This window comes from Biomphalaria glabrata, chromosome 1, assembly GCF_947242115.1.
Source record: "Biomphalaria glabrata chromosome 1, xgBioGlab47.1, whole genome shotgun sequence".
Lineage (NCBI taxonomy): Eukaryota > Metazoa > Mollusca > Gastropoda > Planorbidae > Biomphalaria > Biomphalaria glabrata.
In genome coordinates, this window is record NC_074711.1 from 60,884,250 (window position 1) to 60,907,824 (window position 23,575).

The window sequence follows — 23,575 nt, forward strand, 5'->3', positions numbered from 1 at the left end:
GGCCAGCTTGACAGTTTGGGCATTTGAACTGGGCTGTGCAGCCCTTGTCCTCATGACCCTCTCCAGCACATCTGGCACACACAGTGTTCCTCTTGCAGACTGCCGCGCCGTGTCCATAACCCTGGCACTTGAAGCACCTCATGGGGTTAGCTATGTAGGGCCTCACTGGAACTCGTAGGTATCCTGCCTTCACATACTCTGGCGGTGTCCTAGTTCCGAATGTGAGGATAATAGTGGCGGTTTTGACCTCCTCACCCTCCCTGCGCCGGGCATGGGTGACTCCTTCAATGCCCTCCACTATTTCCTTCTCGGAACATTCCAGTAGGTCCCTAGAGCTGATTACACCTCTGCTGGTGTTCAGACTCTTGTGTGGCATGACTTCCACTTGGAGATCAGAGTCTTCGGCATCTTAAAAGCCCATCAGAGTGTGTCTTGCTGTCTACTTCTACAAGGAGTTCCATTGATTTGCGTAGCTTAGACACACTCTTGGGCTCTCCCACTACTGACTTGAGTCCCTTATAGATAATAAAAGGGCTAAACTTTGTCAGGCTTTTCCCCTCCTCTGTGCACCTAACCACCAGAAATGATGGCCAGGTGGCACAGCTTTTTGGGACCTCCTCTTTTTTATCATCAATTCGACGTTTCTTGTGTTTTGTGTGTGTTTTTTTGTCCATATATATTTTTGTTAATTCGGCACCTGTGCTCCCCATCCGCCATCGAGTCCAACAAGGGGACGGGCCATTCGGATGTCCAGAATGAGCCCGCCAGGGCTACACAGGTGCTATACTTAGTCAGCTGCTACATCGGACATGTGTCCGATACAGCAGCTCCCTGGTTGACCCTCCAGCATAGGTCGACGACCTATGCTGGTAGCTCGGCATGACCAGCCGGTTGACCCAGAGCGGGCCATCTGGGTCTCAGGTCTAGGGGAACTTGGAGCCAAAGTATTGTGTTGTTGTGGTTTATCCTCAGATAGCCACCACTCAAACACCAGGATCTCTTTATCCCCCCTTACCCGTCGCAGTCCACGGCAAACGGACTGGTCTAGGACGTAGTGAGAATTTAAAGTTAAGGAGACAGTGTGATGATCAATGAAGGCAGACTTAGGAAAAGAGGAGGCAGACACAATGATAGAAAAGAAGTAGGGCAGTTTAACGTCATGTCTCGGGACGAGTGGACCAGTGGGGGGAGGGGATATCTAGGAGTTGATTTTCCGTGCTGCCTTTAGGCGCTCAGTAAACACAACTCTGCCCGAGTCGGGTGTCGAACCTTGAGCCCCCTTCTATGTAGCCAAGCCAAGCCAGGTTCAAGCGCACTTGACCTCTCGACCACGGCCATTTATTGATAAATAAACTATAGTGACGTAGTGTCAAAGAATATAAGTGTAATATTAGTCAATTATGCGATTTCAAACAATCATTTGACATAATTTATTTTTTATAAAACAATATCCGGAACAACTTTATAGTTAATGAAATATAAATCAGTATAGATATTTTTATTTAGCATTTATATCCTATTTACATTAAAAAACCGGAACAATATATTAAAGATCATGTGTTTCTTGCAACGCTTAAGCATGTAAATAAAATCTAATATAAGTTAGAAGAGCAAACAAATATTCATTGGCATTGATTTGTTCTTCACAAAACATCCGGAACAATCTATTATCCAATAACTGATAAAAAAATTATATAGTTATCTATTATCAGTATTATGCAGATTAATAATTTTCTTTTCATTGCATAATTTGTAAATAAAGCATAGACATAACTTTGTAGAACTATAATATGCATAATATTAGTGACACAAAATCAAATAGATATAATTTTATTTGAAGTTTTACAATGAACATAAATGCAAACAATAAGTAGTATGATCTGTGAACTAGTATGAGAGATACTTTTTATTAGAATCTTAACCATACATAATACAAACATATCACTTTTATGGCCCATAGATATTTTGTTTATTAAAAGTTTGGGCCTTGATACATGAATAACATCTGACCAGAAACAAAAATAATTTATTAAGAAAAATGTGGTTGGTCATTTTAAGTCAAGGAAAAAAAATAATAATTTCTAAATAATTATTTTAGGGCTCATTTTAGTGTCCTATTATAATAGAATTGGGTGATTTTTTTTCTAACAAATATGATTGCTTTGGTAATTGAGCTCAGAAATTGCATAATTTAAAAAAAAAAAAAAGAAGAGCCTCCAATAGATATTTGAGAAATGTTTCTACATTATTACAACTCATGGGTTAGGGAAAATTAAGGGGTAAAATAAGAAGAAAATATCCATTGACAAAAACAAAATTAACAATAACATGACCTAAACAAACTATCTATACATTCTTATTCCACTTTCCTACACTCACATAAGACACAACGATCTGAGCTGGACCTCACCATCACACTGATATGTATAAATATTTTTTTTAAATACACGCCAGTTTTTAATACCGTACTGTAGAAAACTTGCAGAGGCCCAAACTTGTATTCTTTATTTACCAGAGACGCTTAGTGTTGGGAGTTCCAAGCTGTGTAGCAGATAATTATCCAGAAATGGAGCTGGTCTGAATTTGATACTGCTTTAACTCCAACAATAACAAAGAATTAGGAAATATTCATATGTCTATTAACTTGCTGTCACTGAGACACTAGCTGTACTCATCAATAATATCCTCCTCCTCATCAATGTCCATGTATTTTTCCTTCACATTCTTGATTTTATCATATTCAAACTCTGCTCCTACTGCACAGGACATGAGAGCTTCTAGGCTTCTATCTTCCACAGAACCAAAGACATAGCCGTTACACTTGTCCACTGACTTTAGCACTCTCATCATGCTCTCTTTGTCCTGAAAAACAACTCGTAGTAAGAATCATTTAACATCAGAATGGACTGAAAACTATGAAATTCAATCCCTATTTCATTTTTATTCTAATTATGAGAAATCAAAGTAAAATTAGTATAAGTACTTTTTCAATGGGTCTTGATATGCCAAAATTAAAGTCTGAATGTTTCACCAACTAGATCTAACTAGTTTGGTTAGATGCTGTGTAAATAGTTTTAAAATTTAAGAGATAAGAGAAGTGGCTTACCTCAACACTAAGTGGTATAAAGCTGACTAAACTGTAGTCTTCTACAATCCCTACTAGTGCCTCATTTAATTTTTTGTATTTTTGTAAAAGTGGGTCATCCTAGGAAATATAATTTGATTTAAATACATACATATTTCATTACTATCTTATATAATATTATTGTTATAAATAGTAGTTTACACTGTGAATATTGTTAAGAATCTCACTATCCAGGCTCTCTGCAAACTGCACCATACACCACCAACTTAAAGAACTTGACAAGTCAGGGCTCCAAAATAACGTAAAGGTTTAATGTCCATAAATAACAGCCAATACTGTACAATTGGCAGCACGTAGAACAGTACAAATAGCTCTGCGATAACAAATATCTCTCCGATAACACCGTTCCGCCGTATCAAGTCTTGCACTGGCCTCTCCGTCTCGTTCCGGGCTTGCACTGGGTTCAACAGTTCGGGACTGACTTCACACACTTGGGCTCGTTGTGTCGGACTCGATCACAGACCAAGATCAAGACGCCGGTCGTCTCAACTGTACTTGACAGTACTCCGCACTGAACCGTCGTAATGCTCCGTACAGAACCACACCGTTGAACCGTGCTGTAGTCGACCGTGTTCTGAACTCCTGTCGTGAACCCGCTCTCTGAACCTTGCTGTATTGAGCCCCTTTTCTCGACCGTCTTGACTGCGACACCTCCGCTCTTATATAGGGTCCCTACTGGCCTTCTCGAACCGGACAGAACGCCCCTCGACGTTTCTAGGTGGTCAGATGACTACAACTCTCGTGACGCCCCTGAGATCTGTTCACGATGGCGATCCTTCCCGAACTGTCCTGTTGACACTCGACTCGGCTGACCGTAGTAGCTCGTCACGGTTGACCGCTCGTCTAGCGCTGGCCTGGGGCGAATTGCGTCGGCTGACTACACTCACACCACTACCCCCATCTGTGCCACCACCAAGTTTATAACAATATTTAGAATAATTTAGGCCATGTCATGCCTTTCTATTTATTGTACTTTTAGGCCCTACAATATTACTTCTGCTTCAACAGATAATGGTTCCTCCCAGAAAATAACTGGAGAAGCTGGTCTACCATATCATAAAATTATCTCTTCTTTACATTACTATTTGTTACATAAATATTCATATACAGTTTTGTACAAATATTTTTGTTCAAGAAAACTTCAGCCCAAATAAATGTTAGGAAAATATTTTTCAAATAAACACAAATTTAAAAATCCTCTATATTTATATTTCTTTTGAATCTTTCTTTATAAGGCTAGAAATATGATATTTAGGCATAGATTTTGCTGTTAAAAAGTCTAAGTTTAAATTGTTAAAGTTTTTTTTCCTCAGTTTTGTTTCAAATTATTTTTATTTACAAAGACAAAATTAAACAGTAACAAAAAATATTCTAAATGTCTTTAAAAATATTGCTAAGAATATACTTGCAACATGTCCAACAGATACTGAAGATCTAAAACATCTGTGTAGAAGTCTGGATTGAATGCCAGTTTCCCTTGTTTCTCTATCAAATCAGCTTTAGACAACACATTGACATGAGGCAGACTCAACTGTAGTTGAAAGAAATTTAAAAAAAAAAGTAATACTTTTGTTTCATCCTTTTTCAATGGATCTCATTTACAAATTTAATTTTTCTTCAAATTTATTTTTTTCTTTACAGCATTAAAAAATATATATTTCTTGAAAATAAGCCTAAAGTTTAAATCATCCATCAGAAACAATAAAAGAACAGTATCTTCAAACACACAAAAAAAAGTGTTTTTAATGGCTTATTTCTTAAAATGTGGAAATGAATCTAATTATAACTACTAAAAGAAGCTTGTGGTGGGTAGGAAAGCATTAAAAAAAATCTATATTTCTTGAAAATAATCCTAAAGTTTAAATCATCCAATGGTAGCGCGGTGGCTAGGCGGTAAAGTGCTTGACTTCCGAACTGGGTTCGTGGGTTCAAATCCTGGTGAAGACTGGGATTTTTATTCGAGGATCTTTGGGCGCCTCTGAGTCCACCCAGCTTTAATGGGTACCTAACATTAGTTGGGGAAAAGTAAAGGCGGTTGGTTGTTGAGCTGGCCAATTGACACCCTCATTAACTGTAGGCCACAGATGCAGATGACCTTTACAACATCTGCCTTGTAGACCACAAAGTTTGAAAGGGGAACTTTTAAAAAAAAAATCATCCAAAGGAAACAATAAAATAACATATTTCACACACATTTACAAGTGTTTTTAATGGCGGATTTCTTAAAATATGGAAATGAACCCATTATGACTAACATTAAGTTAATGCATAAAATTAACAAATTTGTGGTGTTTGGGCTTCTGTAATTGAACAAATAACAAACAGCTGACAACTCATCTCTTTAAACTCACTTGCAACATGGTATTCAAAGATGACAGGAGTACAGCCACAAATTTACCAGGATCTGAACAATAATGACTGTCTACCAGATGAACAGCTGTTAGACGATAATCCCATGCTGTTAACTGATCTAAAAGTTTTTTCACTGAATCATGATGGGTATAAAGTTCTACCTAAAACAAAACAAAGAAAAATACTTTTATAATAGTGACAAAAATTAGTAATAAATTTGTAATAATTCAAAAATGAAAATGTGCATATCAAAATCAAAGTGATAATTTCATTTTTAAAGATACCAGTATCTAGATGAAACAGCAGATCCTTGATTATCACTATCAGTCATTGTAAAAAATGTGGATGAAACACATTATGTGCCAAAACTGACCTACTGTATGATATATCAAATAGTTTTGTAAGACTATAAGTCATAATATTTTTTAATTTTCATTACTAATTATGGGAATAAAAATATAGTAAATAGAAGCATGTCTAGGGATATAAAAATGCTAGTTGTAATAGGTTTTGAGATGAAGTTATAAATTCTTTTCATATAAATTATCAATAAATTTTTTTTTCTTTATTATAAAACCCAATTTCTAACCCAAAAACTTGCTTACTTTGCATTTTAAAATTTGTCTTATTTAAAGTGTCAAACTATATAGAATTTCTTTCCAGCAAATAATTATATTTATTTTGACACTGCAAAGAGTATTATTACCTGGCCAGGGAAATCAAACAGAAGATATTTGTCTTTGACACTGTCCAATTTGAGTTTGAGCCAATCAAAGTTTTTCTCAAGGTATTCCATGCAATAAACAAGTCCACCATTTGGACCTAATCTCAAATGTGTCATGACATCTTCAAGTGAGATTAACTCAGATAAATCTACAGCACAGGCATACGGCAAGGAATCATTGGCAGGATCCATGTTTATAACTGCCACATCTCTGCCTAGGGAAGTTAAAAACTGAAACATACCTATGAATGAGACAAGCTATAGTTTATATATGTTGTATACAAGTCTATACAAAATATATATATGATCAAGAGAAAATATGACTTTAATCAGAACTTAAGTTTACTGAGATTATATGTATCTAAAAAGCAAAAGATCATATGAAATGGGTAAACCTTAATAAATTATCAAATCCTGAAAAAAAAATATGACTTAACAAGGCAGCTAAACACTTTACCACACATCTTAGTCCATAATATTATAAATAACTTTTTTTATGAAGGAACATCAAAATAGCTTGAAAAGTAAGAAGCTGCGTTTGAAAATGGAAAGGAGGGGGTTGTGTGTGTAGACTTAAGTAGACTGTGGGGGTGAACTGACCTTGAGGCCAAAAAAACAACAACAAACAAACAAAAACTGCATCTAGTGTCTGATAGTGTTGGGAAAGAGAATAGAATTGTTGTGTCATATCCTCACTGTCAAATAGCTAATGGAGTGGTTAAGAATATTCATGTGATGTCATAGATTTAGGGAAATTATAAGAAAGCTAGCAAGAGAAGAAAGAACACTATTTAAGAAAAAGAATTTTAATTAGTCATTGGTTCTTTTGTTCATCACTGATGCAGTTGGTTTGTTTTATATTACTAGTCTGGCTCAACAAATCTATTTACGTTATTTCTATTTGTGATTTTTATTGAATATTTATGTGAATATTCTTATTTAATTTATCAATTAAGTATTCAAATTTTATGTTCTTGGATTTGTTCTGTACTTTGTTCATTTTGAAGTAAAATGTTTCATATGACAAGGAATCTGTTTAAACATAATGAACTACTGCGTACACACTCAATTGAACTAAAACTGTAGTAATGTAAATATTAAATCTTAATACATTTTTGAAAGGACATACTTTACCTGTGCAATATGTTGTTTTACCAGATCCTGGTGGACCAACAACTATTTGACCAAATGTCATTTTCTCTTTAAAATACACAGCAAATGTATATTTATATTTTAAGGATGATTGAAAAAATTATTACATTATACCTGCAAATATTGAAAATAAAGAGTCAAATACTTTAACAGAGCAGCTATTAAGAAAAATATTCCTAGAAATATGATCAAAATAAAATAAAAATGTATGCATACTTTATTAATAAAATGCTCTGATTCTAAATTTCAAAACCTTACAAATATGACTTAAAATTAAAACTTAAAATTCCCTAAATATCAATCAATTTAAATCTGCAATGTTTCATATATCATATATTTAATATGTATATATATATATATATATATATATATTTATCTGTACTTCATTCACACTTTGATTTTAATATTATTTAATAATGCTGAACATTTAAATTACAATTTCACATAAATAGGCTAGACCTAATATGGTAGTGACAACAGAGCCATGCATGATTGGTTTCATCTGGTGCAGTTAGCTAATACTCCCCCCAATACTTTTTTTCTATTTAACTTCAATACAAAACAAATTACCTATACAAAAACTATATATATATAATGATACACAGCTGTAGAATGTGCATTAATACAATTTAAAATTTCGTATTGGTTTGTAAAAAAAAATTTGTTCTTTTTGTCGCTAGAGTTAATTCTCTACTAGTTAGGCGTAACTTAATTCATTAGCAATCTTGTCTTTGGAAATATCAAGAACGACCCTATTGTTTATGTTGGTTTCATAATTAAATGTTACATGGAACATAGAAAATGCCATGTAACATTAAGACGTTAATGAAATGGAGAAGGGATAGAAAACAAAAGTGGAATCTGTATCATGAGTGTATGAAGAAACTTCTGGAAAAGTGGACAGATCTTTACTTTTTTTTTAGCCAACATGTTTGATTTCAAGAGTGTGAATGTTTTTAAGTAACATAACATGAAAAGGTATTATCATCATAGTTGCCTAGGTATAAAAAGACTAAAGAATATAACCCTAAATGTAAAGAATGAGACATCATGCCCTATGTCACAACATAAACATTGTGTTTTCTTACAAGAAAAAGATAATAATATTGATATATAAATAAGAATAAGAAAAACACAAAAAATACATCTAAAAAAGAATGAGAACCCAACTTCAGGAAAGCAAGGTCTACATTTTCCATCTTTTTTCAACACTTTGTGCCAATATTTCAGGCAGATGCTGATGGATAGCATCACATCAAGGGTAGGATAGCATTGTGGCATGGGGCCATATTTTAGGCATCACTGATGTAGATGAAAATGAAGTGGATGCTACCAGACAAAAAAAAAACATGCTCATTTTCAGCTCATGACATGTGAGTATTAGATCTAGAATCTAGATCTACTAGATGAAAGATCTAGAATCTAGAACTGAGGCTTGAGTCGAGTCATCAGCATTCTATCTACTATAGTAACTATACTACTATCACTATATATATGATCTATCACTATCTATATATATATTCTCTTCATGGCTCAACAGTTTGGACACCAAGAAGTAAAGGAAAAATCACTCTTTTATTTCTGCAAGTCGGACTAGAGTTACCCCACTTTAGGGATGAAAAAAAAAGGCGGGGGGGGGGGGGGGGGGGGGGGGAAGAACAAGTAGTATTCACCCGTAACTAAATAGCAGGGCCAGACTTAACCATTGTGACCAAGAAGTTATGAAAAGATGATCATTTTATTTCTGTAAGTTGGACTAGAGTTACCCCACATATTTTTTTAGCGACGAAAAAAAAGAGGGGGGGGGGACAAGTAATCTACTCTGTATTCGCCAGGCACTAAATAGTAGGGCCGGACTTAACCATTGGGCATTAGGGTTCTATACGAAACAGATTTCGTGGGGCCAATTTAGGGTAGGGATATGGATAATAAGTAAAAATTAAGAGTTTGCATAAGAAAATAAATTCATATTTGCATTTCATTTTATTTATTCTTTACTTCATTCAGAAATACTTTATGAGACTTGAGTGTAGCAAAATCATACAGTAATATCATAAAATTCTATTTCCTACATAGATCATGCTCAATATCAAGAAATGTTTCAATCTATCTACGAGAATTGTTGAACTCAAGTAATTCTTCTTAAGTATGAGGCGCGAGAAGCTTCTTTCACCAGATTTTACAATTACGGGTATTGCATAATGCCGTTTTTTTTTTATTGCGCATATGATTGGCATTTTCCATATTGAATGACACCCCAAAATGATAATTTTGTCCATATATTTAATGAGATTTGTATGAGTTTTCAAAAGATTTTAATAATTTTCGGAGATTTCCAAGACTTTTTTGTATATTTTGCTATTTCAGGTGGGTCGACTAGTCTATAATATACTTCTATAATATTATAATAATACTGATAAAAATTTGGAGATCTCTTATCTTATCATATAAATATAATACAGACGTTACTTCAAAAAAGAAGATGATTACGTCCTATGCATATTAACCAATGACTTAAATTCTGCCAAGTCACTGGTTTTCCTGGCTAGCTCAGGCAACCCATTCCATGTTCTAATAGCACTAGGGAAGAAGGAGTATTTGTACAAATTTGTCCTAGCATATAGGATGAGGAATGTGCCTATGTGATATGTCTTTCTGAGTATTTTATTAGATTTTGTTTTTGTATTTGAAGATTAAATTATGGTTCAGTATTTTATGTATGATTGCTACTTTACTTTTGAGCCTTCTGTCATGAAGGCTTTCTAAATTTAGTGATTTTACTAAAGGTGTTACTCTAGTCAAATGTGAATATTCGTTTGTTATGAATCTCACTGCTCTATTTTGTGTCTGTTCCAGTTTCTTAATGTTTTCTTGAGTTGAGGGATCCCAAACAGAAGATACATATTCTATTATTGGCCTAACCAAGGTTAAATAACATTTTAGTTTTATGTTCTTATTTGTTATTTGATTTATAGAAATTTAAATTTATATTCTAATAAAGTAATATATTAAATATCTTTCTATATAAAATTATAATATACTAGATAGTATGATATAGATCTATTATTCTACATTCTATAATCTATATCATCAAGAATTAGATCTAGATCTATTCATCTATTCTCAAAATTGAGGTATTAGTAATTACTATGACTATGTCTATGTCAGTATGTCTATAATAGTCTATAGGGCGGAAAACAAATTGAGCTCTCAACATTCTACTTTTAGGACCATTTTTTTGACCAATTTCAAATTGACTATTATTGACATATTATATATCAAATTTATTGCCCAAGAATAGAGGAATTCAAAAAAAAAAATAAAATCAGAAGCAGCAGACAATTATTTAACTTGAAAAAATGAGGTCAAACACACTTACCCCTAATAATGAAAAATCCATCACTCACAGAAGATATGTCCAATTATCCATGAATTTCACAAATTCACAATATTATTAATAGAAAAATTTATCACAAAGTAAAGTATATTTATAGAACATTTGAAAAAAATATATAAACAAGGGTTCTAAGACATTTATGTCTATTAATTGAGCGCGCCCCCCCCCAGACCCCACCCCCTTGGTAAAAAAAAAGTTGCAAATTATACTTTATCATCATCCTGAATAACAAAACCATTATCAGTTTTGACATAATATGTATCAATTTTAATGCCCAAGAACAGAGGAATCCAAAAAAGGTAAATTCATTAACATCAGACAAGTATTTAACATAAAAAAATGAGATCAAACACACTTACCCCTAATAGTAAAAAATCCACCATTCACAGAAGATGTCCAATGTCCAATATTTCATGAATTTCACAAATTCACAATATTATTAACATAAAACTGTGTCACAAATTAAAGTATATTTATAGAACATTTGAAAAAACAAACAAACAACTCTAAAATGTATTTATAACTAATAAATAAGCCCCCTCTTCGGCCCACCCTACCATAAAAAGTCACTTTTTTTTTCTTATATTTATCTTCATTTTTTTTTACATAAATACAGTATGTATTATATACTATTTATATCAATATTAATTTTAGATAAAGGTTATAGATGTATTTTGGACTAGAAAAGATCTAATATTAAATGAAATATTATCAAGATATAAATAGATCTAGTTCTTAATCATAATTTCTAGATCTAGGCATCCGAGGTCTAGACTCTAGACCTAATTAGCCTAATAATAGGCTTAAGCTAGAATTGCATGGTGTTTTCTGTTTACTATCTCAAATAATTTCAATTTTTGTATTGTTGTAAATGTTGCTGAGAAAAGAAATAAAAACATTTATTTGGTTTATATGTGTTTGTTGTTATTTTTTTAACGATGTCTTTAAGTCATAAGTAGATCTATTCTTCTATACTATCTATCTATATTGACTATATCTATAGACTATTATAGAGATTTAGAATTTACTATTTAGTCTTAGATCTAGACTAGTCTAGATCTATAAATCACAAACATAACAAGTATTATTAGATCTAGTGTCTAGATAAACAAAAATGTAGTATCTGCGTTATTTTGGTAGCCCTAGTCTAGATCTACTAGTACTAGACCTATCTAGATCTAAATCTACTGTCTAGATCTAAACAATGGAAGGGATACAGCACTCGATTTTTTTACCGGCCAGCATTTTTTTTAGATCTAATCTAGCAATACCGTAATTAATTTTAATGTAAACATTTAGATTTTTAGATTCTATATCTACAATCCAATCTTTGATCCCGATCTTGGTTGACTTGGCGTTAGTAAAAAGAATTTACAAAGGAAAAAAAACACTTGTAGTCGCCGTAGTCGTAGAAGTTTTTCTAGATCTAGTCTCTATTAGACAGTAGATAATCACTAGATCTAGACTAGGGCTAGGTCTAATCTCTATTATTATAGATCTAGGTATTCTATAATCTAGATCTAGATTATAAAATATAAGTTAAAATTAAGATATCGATCTCCATGCGGCATCACGCTGTGTAGTGTTTAGCACGCGTGCGTTATTGCCGACGTCCGGTTATTCGATAATCGGTTGTTCGGCGGATGCGACAACCTAGTATTAAAGTACAATAATTACCTTAATAGTTAATAATATTATATAAAAAATATTGTCTTATGGATAGTTCGGACTGAGATCGCTTTTTCGACGACACCACTTCCGATTGGTTTATAAAAAAAACGTAATAAAACATTATTTTTTATATTTTTTCCTCTTTTTTTAAGTACGAAAATATTGCAATATGATTTCTAACATAAAAATATGTGTTTCCTAATTAAAATTGGTAATATTTAAGTGTAAATAAATAAATATCGGAAAGCGTACATTCGCGACAGCGAATTTTCGTATTTGCATCGAGGCTATTTTTTTTTAAAATCTAGAACAAACGAAACATTCAATTCACTTTTTTTTTTCTTGAACATTTACAACAACCATTTTTTAATGATAAGTAGGCAATTTTTTTCATATAACTATAAAAATAATATGTTTCTTACCTTTTCAAAGGGGATCACATAAAACCATAAGTAAAACCTTTCTGTCGTGAATAGCCTACTTGGTGAATTTCACAAGGGCACAAAATCTTAATAAAAACGAATTTCCACAAAATGTTGCTTATGAAGCTTACACAAACATAGATCTACGTATCAGATCTAAAAAATACGTTACAGGTGGCTTAAATTCAGAGATAATGAATATTGACATTCAAAAATGCATTTTCAATGGGAAATCTGTTTATTAAATGTTTTCCGCCATAGTGACTATTTAATGACTATGACTAGTATTTACAGTCATTACTAGATCTAGATTCTAATCTAGCATTGGCATGATTAGTCATTAGACTAGTTTACGTGACTACAATCTAGATTTAGATTGTCTAGATAGTTTAAGATAGATAGATATCTAGATCTATCAGAATCTATCTAATACGCAGAATCAGGTCCAGGTTTCTTAAACTTAAACAGTTACTAGATTCTAGATCTATAATAAATAGACTAGATCTAGATACTACTAGATAGAGTTAGAGTCTAGCTTCTAATTCTAGATCAAGACTAGATCTAGATTATTCTAGATGTAGATCTAAATTCTAGACTAGATCAGTAGTCAGTAGATCTAGATAGTCATAGATCTAGATAGAGTAGACTATTACTGAGTATTAGATTAAAATTCTCTTACTCTTACTAAAACGTCTTACTCTCTGCACTAGTGTAGACAATGGATAGACAACAGTTCTGACAGTTAAAAAAATAAAAATTTGTTAGCTGAGCTGCTGGCTGATCCCTTTTATTTACGTCGGTACAACAGCAATCCAAAAATGAAACTTTGAAATAATTTGCTAATTGTTTTAGCTTAAATTGTTCAAATTGTTTCATGATCGCCATTGTAATATTATTTTGAGAACAAGCAAATATTTAAAAAATATAGATCTAACATTATAAAATAAAAAAATAAGATCTAGATCAAAAGAATTTTCGTTTATTTTTAAAACAGAAAAAAATTTAGTTGGCAGCTAACATAGATTATCGGCTCTTGTTTGAAGAAAATAGAAAGATACAACAACAAAAACAACTTCAAACGGGTCACAAAAGTAAAGAAATCATAGATTATATATCTAGATCAATCTAGATCTAGATATCTAGATCTAGATCTAGTCTAGCTTTTTCTCTACTAACTGACGATACCAACGTTGATTTTACCCCATTAAATTAAATTAATTTTTGGTTTTATAAACTTTAATCTGTGATATATAAAATTGCATTGTTCTATAATTATAATTTATAATGATAATGTATAGAATAGATCTACCTAATTGCGTAATTATTAAATTAATATAATTATAAGTATAACTATAAGCTAATTAAACTAATTTAATTATAACTTACTAGTATACTAGATCTAGTTAGTTATAACATTTCATGATTATGTCATAATTTATGATGATTATATTAATTATCGTTTATGATTATATATGCGGGAGGTTTGGACTAGGAAGTAATTATCTTCAACTCTGAAGGAACATCCGAAACATGTAAAACATTTTGCACTAACAGGGTAGTGAAAGTCTGTGAAACACAAATGTCACAAATGAGCAAAAGGAATTTAATTCGATCGGAACCTGGAAAAAGCTAGAAATCTAGATCTAGAATAGATCTATATAATAGTATAAAATATTTTTTATAATATAATCTAGATAGATTCTATATCTTGGCCTATATCATATATCTAGATGACTGTAGATGTAATTTTGACTATACTTATAGACTATAATAGAGTAATCTATAGCCACTATAGGTCTACAGTTGATTGAGATTTGAATCCTTAACATCACCAAAAATTGAAAAATGTGTACTAATCTAATCACTCTAATGAGTAAATGACGATATAATCATATATTATTATATTAAATTAAATCTAGAGTTATTTCCCTCTTCTGAACACCCCCTATTTTCTGACATTAATGAACACCCTCCCAGTCTTTTTTAAAATGATCTTCTATTTTGATAGCTATGATGAAACTAGTCTATAGATTGTTTTATTTATACTCCATTTCTTTATTTATAGGAAATTTCCAGGTGCCGCCTATGTAAAAAACCACATCAAAAACTGATCTCTAAATTATCAGTTGTTTTTCTTCCGCACTTCTGGTTATTTTTTCACCTAGCTATATATAATATATGAGTTATGACTCACTTTTATACTTATACTATACTGAGTTATGCTTATAGTCCCTACAGTTTCGCTCACAAAAAAAGTCTAGTTGATTTCAAATCATGCATTATTTCATGGCCATCTTTAGAACAATATAGACCATTATAGATTCATAGATCTATGTAATTTCATATATGCAGTCTTACTACCCACATGCAGCAATATTCCCTTTATTTTTACCAATTCACATCATACTTTTTTTTAGCAAATGGCAAAATTTCAAAAAAACAAAATTATGTAAGAAAATGTTACTAAATAAATCAAAGAATTTTTATTAAAAATATATCCAGGCTTGAATTATATCCCATTGACATGTATTTTCAACATTAATAGCATTTGCTTATGTCATTGATAGTGATAAACAAATATTAGAAAACACCATTGTTTGCACGCTCAGATAGCAGTGAAAAGCATAGGCTATGACATGTAAGTCTTTCGTGCCTATTTAGAAACATTTTTAGATTGATAATGTTTAGTTGACTCCTCATTAGTCTAAAAAATCTCTTTATCTTACAGATTACAGATGTTACTTCAAAAGAGAAAATAATTAGGTCCTACGCATTTCTTGTGTCAATCTATTCATGCATTTCAATCAGTGACTTAAACTTTGCTAAGTCATTGGTTTTCCTGGCTGTTTAGACAACCCATTCCATTCTCTAATAGCACTAGGGAAGAGGAAGCACTTGCTATGAATTGGTCCTAGCATATGAAATAAGAAATGTGCTTTTATCTTTGTGTCTTTCTGAGTGTATCTTATTAGGTTTGTTTTTCTATTTGTAAATAATGGTTCAGTGTTTTATGTATTATTGCTACTTAACTTTTTATTCTCCTGTCCTGAATTGTCTCTAAATTTAGTAATTTTACAAATGGTGTTACCCTAATCAAATGTGATTGTTTGTTATAAATCTCACTGCTCTATTTTGCATTTGTTCTATTTTCTTTCTGTTTTCTTGAGTTGAGGAGTCCCAAACTGAGGATGCATTTATATTCTAATATTGGCCTAACTAAGGTTAAATAGTATTTTAGTTTTATTTTCCTGTTTGATGCGTAAAAATTTATTTTAATATGCTTAAAATGCTTTTAAAAAAATTTTTAATAATAATTTTATGAATATGTTGATTCTATGATAACTTTTTATGTATTATTGTACCTAGATATTTTGAGTTTTAGTCTGTGTTTAACTGGTTTACCATTAATAAGAAAAGTAGTTTTTATTTGTTTTGGTTTTTTTTTATTACTAGCATTTTTCCCATTTCTTCTAAATTTTGTGTAAAATTTCAGTATCTTGAGTTGTTTTTATAGTTCTATAGATTATGCAATCATCAGCAAATAATCTGACTTTTGTCCTCGGACTTACCTTCCTTCTGCCCTAGAGGAAAAAAATGACATTGTCATATCAGTGAACAGTAAAACCATTGTCTTTAAGGGTTTATGAAAAAAAAGCATCTCTGGACTCTAAAGAAATTTACTAATCTGTCATACCTAATTTAAAAAAGTCTAATTTTTTTCAATGTGATGGGGTTATTACTAATATCAGAAAATAGGGGGTATTCGCTAAACAAAATTTATTGATATATTTTGTATAGGTACAGATTATTTTGATAATAGTAAATGAATGATCAAACGCTGAGTGAAGATTGTACATTTTTATTTCAGAATCTTTTTGGAGCCTCTGAGTCCACCTAGCTCTAATGGGTACCTGACCTTAGCTGGGGAAAAGTAAAGGGGGTTGGGTGTTGTGATGCTCACATGACAACCTGATTATCCATGGGACACAGAAACAGATAACCTTTACATCATCTGCCCCATAGAGTGTGAGGTCTGAAAGGGGAACTCAGTCAATGATCATAAAAAGAACTTTCAATTAATTATGCTCCTAGCTTTTGTGTAGCACCATTGCATTGCAGATCATCGCAAAAAAAAAAATTAAATATGTTTTTTTTTTAGTCTTGAATTTGATGATAATTGAATTAAAAAAATATTTTCAGAATGAAATAATCATATCAAACATAATGGCATCTATCTGGCTTTGGTCAACAAGTATACTTTTCCCTTTATGTATGGTCACTTATGGCCTTCACAAAAAAAGTTTGAATCATTCTGGAGCTATTGCAGGTATGTGTACATTTTAAAAAGTTCTTTTTAATAATTTTTTTACTTTGACTTTTATATGATTGTAACTTACAGGATGCTATAAATGAGCATGAACAGGTATCATAATAATACTGATAAGCACATTCAGATTATTGTGCATAATAAGAAAAATGATTACAGGATTTTTTTTATACACTTGCCGATTCTGCCTAAAAATATATTTGAAAACTTAGACCAAGTATAACATCAAACGAAGCTGACCTTTGGCCAAATTCATTTTGAAAGAAAAAAATAGTTTCTGTTCTCTCATTTTATAAATAAAACCTGTGCAGTAGGGTGTGCTAATTCAGAGTGCTAAGATGAAAATGAGACAATGTTTACATACTTCACTAATTAAGTCAATGTTTACATACTTACGTGGTGGCTGAATGGTAAAGCGTTTGGCTTCCGAACCAGGGGTCCCAGGTTTGAATCCTAGAGAAGACTGGGATTTTGAATTTCGAGATCTTTGGGTGCCTCTGAGTCCACCCAGCTCTAATGGGTACCTGACATTAGTTAGGAAAAGTAAAGGCGGTTGGTCGTGTGTGCTGGCCACTGTACACCCTTGTTAACCATAGGCCATAGAAACAGATAACCTTTACATCATCTGCCCTATAGATCTCAAGGTCAGAAAGGGGAACTTTTTACATACTGCACTAATTTAGTCAAGTGTAATAGTTGAAGCAATTTTCTTCTTAATTAAATCCTTCAAAAGCATTTACTTTTTTTTTTTATAACTTAAATTAAAACTGTGTTTTAACACACATAAAAAAACAACTCTTGCCTGTATAAAGCTCCTTATCACAATAAATAAAAGCTAAATAATTGTGTGTATCATGAACTCAACCTGAAGGTGGTTAGTTAAAAAAACACACACTCACATGTATTGTTTTATTGCGATTCAGTATTACAAATTAGATTTCTTTTTCTTTTTTTAAGTCAAAATTACTGACATTACATTGTGCATATCACAGATATAGCCATATAAATTTCATAGCACTTATGATTGTGAGTGTGCTTCTGGGACATCACCTTGCAGTAGATTATAAATGGTTGCAGCTAATGAAAGGCTTAGCCAAAATCTTTAACAGGACATAATTAGATCTAGTTTATATCAATGAAAACTAAGAAAATAATATACAAAACCATAATAAGACCAGCAGCAATGTATGCAAGTGAGACCTGGACACTGACTAAGACATCTGAAGATTTACTAAATACTTGGGAATGAAAAATTCTTAGGAAAATCTGTGGTGCTATACAGGATGAAACAGAGTGGAGGACTTGCACTAACCATGAGATATATCAATTGTATGAAGACCTACCAATAGTGACCGAAATAAAAAAGAACAAACTACGTTGGGCAGGTCACCTTGAAAGAATGTCAGATAACAGAGGAGCGCAAATTGTATACAGGCAAAAACCAAAAGGCAGACCCCAAATGCGATGGATTGATGATGTGGAAGTAGATCTGCAACAGCTTGGGGTTAAGGCATGGAGACGAAAGGCCCAGGAGAGATCTGAATGGAAGGATGTGTTGAAGCAGGCCAGAGCCCTCCATGGGCTGTAGCACCACTGGGATGGATGAATGGAATTAGATCTAGTTTTAGAGTTTATTATGTCTCAAGTTAAAATTTTCAGAATTAATGCTGAGACCAAACAAGACTCTGTAGAATTAAATGTCACATTCTAATTAAGTGAGTGTATTGAGAAATTGATAGATATTTTTTTGGTCTATTAGGAATTGTTGTTGGATTTCTCTTGACAATCAGTGGTTTGAGATTTATGGTATCACTTCTGGTGTTTTTTATTTTTGCCTCAAAAGCTACTAAGTTTAAATCAGCACGAAAAAGAAAGTTTGAGGCAGAATTTAAAGAAGGTAATTATTCGTTTTTTAATAGAACTTTAAAATTTTTCCAAATGCTTTTAGACCATCCCTTCATATAGGCTAATTATAATTTAGTTTTCATCCTACATTTTTTTCTGTATAAGTTCTGTAATTTAAAAGGAAATGTAATCATTGTTCTTTTCAAAGAATTTTTCGCATTAGTAAGACAATCAAGTAAAATGATTGAAATGGCAGTTAGTAAATCATTAAATAGTACAGTATGTTTTTAATATTTACACTTTCATTTATAGATTTCATATTACATGGTACATTGATTTGAGTGAAATAAATTATGGAGCAAGGAATCCATACAAATTTTATTTTTGCACATCAGTGGTATATTTTGTTTAAGAGCACCAACATGTAAAATTTTGTTTTCATTAAAATTTTTCTTCACTAAGGTGGTCAAAGAAACTGGATTCAAGTAGTGTCTAATGGTGGCCCTGCAGCAGTATTGGCTATTTTATATCTACTTGAGGTTAAAAACATTTTGATTGTAATTATTACATTAACTAATTATTGTAAAGTTTGAAATACACTATAACATGAGAATTTACTGAATAATTTGGATTTTCTACAAAGTTACTCCTTATACAAGAGTAGTTCTTGAGTCTTCTCATTTGGAGTGTTCGAATTAACCTTAATAGTGGAAATCACTAAATAATGTGAATATCGTACAAAGTTACTTCATCTGTGAGTGACATGCTAAAGTTTGATTATTTCTGGAAACATCTCTATTAAGTACCAGTCTGCTTACTGGTGCACCTGGCCTTTATAAACTAGTTACAAGTCCTTCATCTATATTTTCTACTTTGCTGAGGTGCTTTTTTGTTTCTATTTTTCATTGAGGTTCCATTTGATTTTTGCTCATGTTTCTTCAATATTAATTAGTGTTTGCCAGAATACTATTTTTTTCTAGGGCAGTGTTGTTTTTTTTCTTAAAAAACTTAACTATACCATTCAGTTTGGAAGTTTAAAAATAGCGGTTTAGTAACCACACACTATATACAAGAACATTGAAAAGTTGTGTCCTGTGGTTGGATTACTCAGTTCAGTTATTACAATATTGTGCACATGAAGGAGAGGGGTGAACACAGAAAATTATGCAAATCCAAATAGTGCAGAGTATTGTGTGGTGTCTATATGTAAAAGAGACAGGTGTTAATGAGTCATTCTGACTCTGTCAGTGTGATGTTAGAAGTCCATCAACAGCAGCATGTTAAGTCATCTGTGAATGCTTGCTTGTTACGCGAAAATGTTACTTTGTTTTGTTTTTTTCAAATTATCAGTAATTGGCAAAACTGACTGTGAATAAACCTTTTTTTTAAAATAAGAATAAGTAAAGAAAAAAACAAACAATGAAGCTATTTAAAATTAAACAGAAGTTAGAGTAATGGATTAGACTGCATGTCAATTGTTATGACTCTTCTGTGGTGTCAATTATAAGCGATGAACAGGAGTTAATACTTAACAGTAATTCAGTAACACCGGCGAAAGGCAGAAACAATCAATATAGGTAGTCGACACTAGTGTTGAACAACAAACACTTTTAATGTACTCAAGAAGGGAACCGTCGAATGTCATCTATGGCCGTAAAATACTTCTTATTTCTACAATGATGAAAATTGTCTTATTTCTAGCGTCTCCTTGAGTGTTCTTACTTTTTAAAGTTATATCACGCCTTCGTCGCTAAGTTAAACTTTTCCCCTATTCCCGAAACAAATAACTAATTCCTAATTGTGTCATAACACAATTTCTGTGTAGATATTTTGTTTAGTAGAGATAATTTCTACACAGAATTTTAATGAATGATTATATTAAAACAATTCTCAGGTGGGCTCCATAGATGTACCTATCAATTTTTCTAAAACCTACTCTGCATCATGGTATGCTCTTTCTGTTATGGCAGCACTAGCAAGCTCTTGTGGGGATACATTTTCTTCAGAGATTGGTTCGGCTGTGGGGAGCTCAGACCCTGTTCACATTCTCAAACTTAAAAGAGTGCCAAGAGGTTAGTGACATTGCTATCAGTGTGAAAAAAATCTTGTCATTTAAGCCTAATGTCACTTAGTTATTTTTATTGAGTGAAACAACCAACTACCTAGAAGCTTCCTGAGACCCTGTCCTCATTTTTTACTTCTGAATAGCTAGTTCAGAAATGAATTTATATCAAATATCTTTGGCTAACCAAATATTTAAATTATAATTCACAGGCACAAATGGTGGTGTATCTTTGTATGGAACTTTTAGTAGCATTATTGGTGGTGGTATTGTTGGTCTTGGATTTTATATCACTGAGCTTGTCATATTTAGTAGTGACAATCTTTTAGATTCTCCAAAGCAGTGGCCTGTTGTTTGTTATGGTGCTTTAGCAGGAGTTATTGGATCATTGATTGATTCCATTCTCGGAGCATCTTTACAATATTCAGGTGAATTCAGATGTAATTTTTTTTATTTATTAAAATTAAATTTTACTTGTTGAAAAAAAGGTTAAGACCTATTTTTGTTCTAATTTGTTTAAGTAGCAAAATCTACTTCAAATTATTTACATTTCAAATATTAGTATCATAAGGTTAGAGTCTTATGAAAAGAACACAATAGTATTTGTTTAGAGAAGTTTTTCTTTATATATTTCATTTTTACCCTTTGAGCTTAGAGATACACTAGTTATTGGTTCTTTTTTTTTTTATAATTTTGATAGTTTTAAGTTTCAGAAATATAGTTGATATTCTCTAAAACAAAATCTAAAAGAAATGATAAAATATAGTTTTGTTAGAAATCTGTAATATTCTAAATAGATGTATGCTTCTATTTCTCATGTTTTGTGTGTGTGTGTGGAGGGCACTAAAAATCATTTTGTAAATAAGATATTTGAAGAATAACAAATTAAAACAATTCTACTGATTAAATTTGTATCTCATTGAAATCTAAATGCTAGCCCTGTATTATTATGCAATTATTTTTTAAGATTAACACTTAGGAACAGGCTGATATTGAAATTGTTCTGTACAATTAGAAAAAAAAAAAGAAAAATGTAGCTATATCATTTATTGTGAAAAAAATAAAATCTTATACCAAACACATTAAGCTTTCCAACTGTATTGCGGATTGCATATAATATTTACTTAGACCTTAGTACAATTCTGTACTAAATTTAAACAAGTATTTCCAGCTGTTTAACTACACATTTTACACACAATCAATAAAATGTCAGAAATGATTTGTGCATAAGAAACACCAAAATCCAAATGAAAAAATGCAATAAACCCAATCTTCATCTAAAAAAAACCATAATGTTTTCAAACAATTTCTATCATTCTTTTCAGGTAAACATAAAAAGTATGGATTTATAGTGGAATATAAAGGACCAGATGTTGAAGATATAAGTGGAAGAGAAATACTCAACAATCATTCTGTAAACTTGTTATCTTCCTTTATCACAGGTATTATTATTCCATATATTGCAGCTAACTCTTGGTTTCTGTTTTGAAATGTCTTTTATACATATATAAAAATAAAGATATCATATTGCTCAAGATATTTCTATATTTTCTTGCATTGGCTTTGTTATAGCAGGTATTTAAAAATTGAATGTAAATATAATCATTTTATTGTTATTTGAAATAATTTATTAATAAACAAACTTTAAATTACCAACAAATTTTGACTTGCAATTTATTCAACTTTTGTTTTCAAAAATAATGTAATACTGTCAATGAAAGCACCACAACATAAAAATTTAATATATTTATTTTAAGAAGTTCATATAAAAATTTATTTGATAACATATTCATACATTTTATAAAGGGTTAACATTTATAGTGTTTCTATATTGTTTATAATAACATTCAAAACATGATTTACTTTTATTCTGACATTCATTATTGAATGTTAGCAGATGGTTCTGAATAAAAGAAGTATTTTATGAATCAGCATCACAGCATAAATCAAATATGTGTCATTGCTAAAACTTATTTTTCTAAGGTCTGTTTTGCCATGCTTGTAAATGTTAATCATAGATTTTATACAAAATTTAAACAATTAAAACTGGCTAAGAAAAAAATCTGCCAAGTTAGAATATTTATCTGACAACTTTCTGGCGATTAATAGGTGTTTCGTTCAAATAACGAAATTTATTGTAATCTTCTTCATTGTAGAATTTGTAAGCATGGTACAAGGATCCTGGATTCTCATGAACCCATTTATCAACGGGGGGAACAAAATTGCCAGGTCCATCCCATCGCCTTCTCCAAGCATCAGTGTGAAATGGAATTAGTTGTGGATATGGCACACCAGTAAAGTTCATGGGATAACCAGACATCGAAATTCCTGAAGAAAAAAACAAAATAATAAATAAATCTATTTTGCAACATTCACACTTATTTAAAATGCTTTTGATTGAAGTAAAAGGTTAGACCAATAACAAATTAAACTATTAATACTAATGCTTGATAATAATCTCTCAACAAATAACAGCTC

At 31.7% G+C, this 23,575-nt stretch overlaps 3 protein-coding genes across 9 annotated transcripts in view; 1 reads left to right on the plus strand and 2 right to left on the minus strand.

The window, feature by feature from the left end:
• Nucleotides 1-1,814: 1,814 nt before the first annotated feature.
• Nucleotides 1,815-13,635, minus strand: LOC106066525 (GPN-loop GTPase 2-like). Of its 2 annotated transcripts, none has more exons than XM_056005682.1 (7): nt 13,543-13,635; nt 7,356-7,487; nt 6,204-6,463; nt 5,497-5,658; nt 4,551-4,676; nt 3,107-3,205; nt 1,815-2,862 (listed from the first exon to the last, which is right to left on the minus strand). In XM_056005682.1, exons 2-7 carry the CDS (start codon nt 7,414-7,416, stop codon nt 2,662-2,664), a joined length of 909 nt encoding a protein of 302 aa, XP_055861657.1. In that variant the 5' UTR covers nt 7,417-7,487; nt 13,543-13,635; the 3' UTR covers nt 1,815-2,661. The 2 variants fall into 2 exon arrangements, with proteins under 2 accessions (XP_055861657.1, XP_055861660.1); XM_056005685.1 differs by having other exon boundaries at nt 13,562-13,580.
• A 249-nt stretch (nt 13,636-13,884) lies between these two features.
• Nucleotides 13,885-22,757, plus strand: LOC106069461 (transmembrane protein 19-like). 6 transcript variants are annotated; one of them, XM_056005762.1, is made up of 8 exons: nt 13,885-13,954; nt 15,431-15,501; nt 17,064-17,190; nt 18,950-19,087; nt 19,498-19,574; nt 20,930-21,107; nt 21,310-21,525; nt 22,423-22,757. In XM_056005762.1, the coding sequence occupies exons 3-8, from the start codon at nt 17,088-17,090 to the stop codon at nt 22,584-22,586; spliced, it is 876 nt and encodes a 291-aa protein (XP_055861737.1). In that variant the 5' UTR covers nt 13,885-13,954; nt 15,431-15,501; nt 17,064-17,087; the 3' UTR covers nt 22,587-22,757. The 6 variants fall into 6 exon arrangements, with proteins under 6 accessions (XP_055861737.1, XP_055861747.1, XP_055861752.1 ...); XM_056005772.1 differs by lacking the exon at nt 13,885-13,954 and adding an exon at nt 14,047-14,106; XM_056005777.1 differs by lacking the exon at nt 13,885-13,954 and adding an exon at nt 14,321-14,527.
• LOC106069462 (uncharacterized) overlaps nt 22,130-23,575 on the minus strand; it is a 38,427-nt gene continuing 36,981 nt past the window's right edge. Inside the window, exon 4 of the mRNA XM_013229127.2 lies at nt 22,130-23,425. Coding sequence (XP_013084581.1) covers nt 23,178-23,425 — 248 coding nt within the window. The 3' untranslated portion in view covers nt 22,130-23,177. The remainder of the gene's footprint in view (nt 23,426-23,575) is intronic.

Excerpts from the sequence above, each read along its gene's own strand:
- LOC106069461 (XM_056005751.1), top strand. The coding sequence starts at position 16,052 with ATGCATTTATATTCTAATATTGGCCTAACTAAG. Across the intron at positions 19,088-19,497 it reads TGAGGCAGAATTTAAAGAAG|GTGGTCAAAGAAACTGGATT; the intron begins GTAATTATTCGT and ends TTCTTCACTAAG. Across the intron at positions 21,108-21,309 it reads ACTTAAAAGAGTGCCAAGAG|GCACAAATGGTGGTGTATCT; the intron begins GTTAGTGACATT and ends TATAATTCACAG.
- LOC106066525 (XM_056005682.1), bottom strand. The coding sequence starts at position 7,416 with ATGACATTTGGTCAAATAGTTGTTGGTCCACCAGGATCTGGTAAAACA. Across the intron at positions 4,677-5,496 it reads CTTTGAATACCATGTTGCAA|TTGAGTCTGCCTCATGTCAA; the intron begins GTGAGTTTAAAG and ends TTTCAACTACAG. Across the intron at positions 3,206-4,550 it reads ATCTGTTGGACATGTTGCAA|GATGACCCACTTTTACAAAA; the intron begins GTATATTCTTAG and ends TATATTTCCTAG.